Source organism: Austrofundulus limnaeus, unplaced genomic scaffold (genome assembly GCF_001266775.1).
Source record: "Austrofundulus limnaeus strain Quisiro unplaced genomic scaffold, Austrofundulus_limnaeus-1.0 Scaffold2386, whole genome shotgun sequence".
NCBI lineage: Eukaryota > Metazoa > Chordata > Actinopteri > Cyprinodontiformes > Rivulidae > Austrofundulus > Austrofundulus limnaeus.
Window position 1 is genome coordinate 26353 of NW_013954788.1, and position 1616 is coordinate 27968.

General features: G+C 41.9%; 1 protein-coding gene across 1 annotated transcript in view; it reads left to right on the top strand.

The window, feature by feature from the left end:
• LOC106510907 (myopalladin) overlaps positions 1–1055 on the top strand; it is a gene marked incomplete at its 3' end in the record, with an annotated part of 8591 nt that extends 7536 nt beyond the window's left edge. Inside the window, 3 exon segments of the mRNA XM_013999640.1 lie at positions 495–518; positions 661–780; positions 854–1055. Coding sequence (XP_013855094.1) covers positions 495–518; positions 661–780; positions 854–1055 — 346 coding nt within the window.
• Positions 1056–1616: the final 561 nt, after the last annotated feature.

Consider the following 1616-nt stretch of genomic DNA (forward strand, 5'->3'; position numbering starts at 1 on the left):
ATGTGATTGTGATGCTGTAATTCTGAGTGTTTTATGTGCCGCAGAACAGGAACCTGCTGTAAAACAGCAATTATGCTGAGTCAGGCTTGATTTTTAATAACCTTTTCCTGTTAAATAAATAAATCAAATCAAATCAAACCTGAACCACCATTTTATCTTCATATGATGGTCAGTTCTGCCTTATAAACCCAAGGCTGTGTGCAACTTGCAGATTTTATGTAAGTTTGTTCACTATAGCGACCCCAAAGAAAGGAGAAGCAGAAAAAATTATMTATTTATTCTTTGGCTAAATCTAAAATATTTTGTAGAGTATAGGTGTGTCTGCATATTAGTGTTTTTTAAACAAATGTCTTAGCTGTACTTCTTTCTTCACTCATACCTGACCTTTATGAAACTCATTATCGTTTTATTGTAATTTAATTCAGATCTGAATGCTTTTATTTTAAATGCTTAAACTTTTTGTTCACTCTTTGTCCTTTCTGTTGTTTTTTCAGAGACCAGTTCTGCCTCAGTGCCAGGTGAGTCCCAAACAGACTGAGAGGAAAAACAAACAGAGAAAATCTCTTTCCTGGGTGGATGTCTCTAAAGTTAAAGGTTAACTGACGGACTCCTGTCACCTGTGGTGTGTTTGTGTGATAGTAGTGTTGTTTGTCTGTGCAGAGGAGCTGTGTACCCTGGTCATCACTGAGGCCTTCCCTGAAGACTCAGGCCTGTTCAAATGTGTCGTCCTCAACTCCTTCGGCACCATCTCCTGCGCTGCCATACTGGAGGTTTACGATGGTAGGATATGTCTGCGTCTATACCCTCCCAGTTTATCCACATGTGCTTGAGTCATGCTTCTGCCTTCATGCAGACCTGGAGGAGCAGCTGAAGGTGGAGGCCACCCACCAGCAGGAAGTGGTCTCTCACAAAGACAGTGAGACAGACGTCCATCAAGAAACGCCTTGGTCCCTGAAGAGCAGCGAGGACTTTCCTGCTGGGCTGACCGACTGTGAGAACCTCKCACCTCCCGACTGGCCCAGCAGCCCTTTAGAGGACAGTGTCCCTGCAGCAGAGTGAGTGTTSGACGCTTCACATGCTCCAGTTTCAACACAGATCAAAGGCTCACATGGAGAACCTGTTTAACACCAGGAACATGTGCAGTTTTACCACACATACAAACAATGGGTTGTTTTAGTTTTTGATCATATCTAAATAAAACATGTTTTTCAGTATGAAGGTTGATATTTTAGCAATCTGAGTTCAAACCTGCAGTCTCAGGATCAGAGACCCCCACACTGCTGCAGCCCCTGCTTGTTGTGAATGAATTTGTATCATTAAAGTCATCAGTGCATAAACATGAAATTACTACAGATCAGCTATTATTATTTTTGTTGGTTTTGTAGCTTCTTCTGCTGCTTTAGYACAACATGTGCAAACTGTACAGGAATAGTGTACTGTAATGTTTGCTATCAACACATGATGTGGCATAAAGCAACTAAACAAAAATACTTTAAACAGGTCACAGAAAGATGGACTTTATGTGCCTCAACTGGCATTTTAATACAAGGGATTGAGAGACACATGTTCCCACCGGCGTAATTTACACGGGGGATGGGGGGGGTTATAACCCCCCC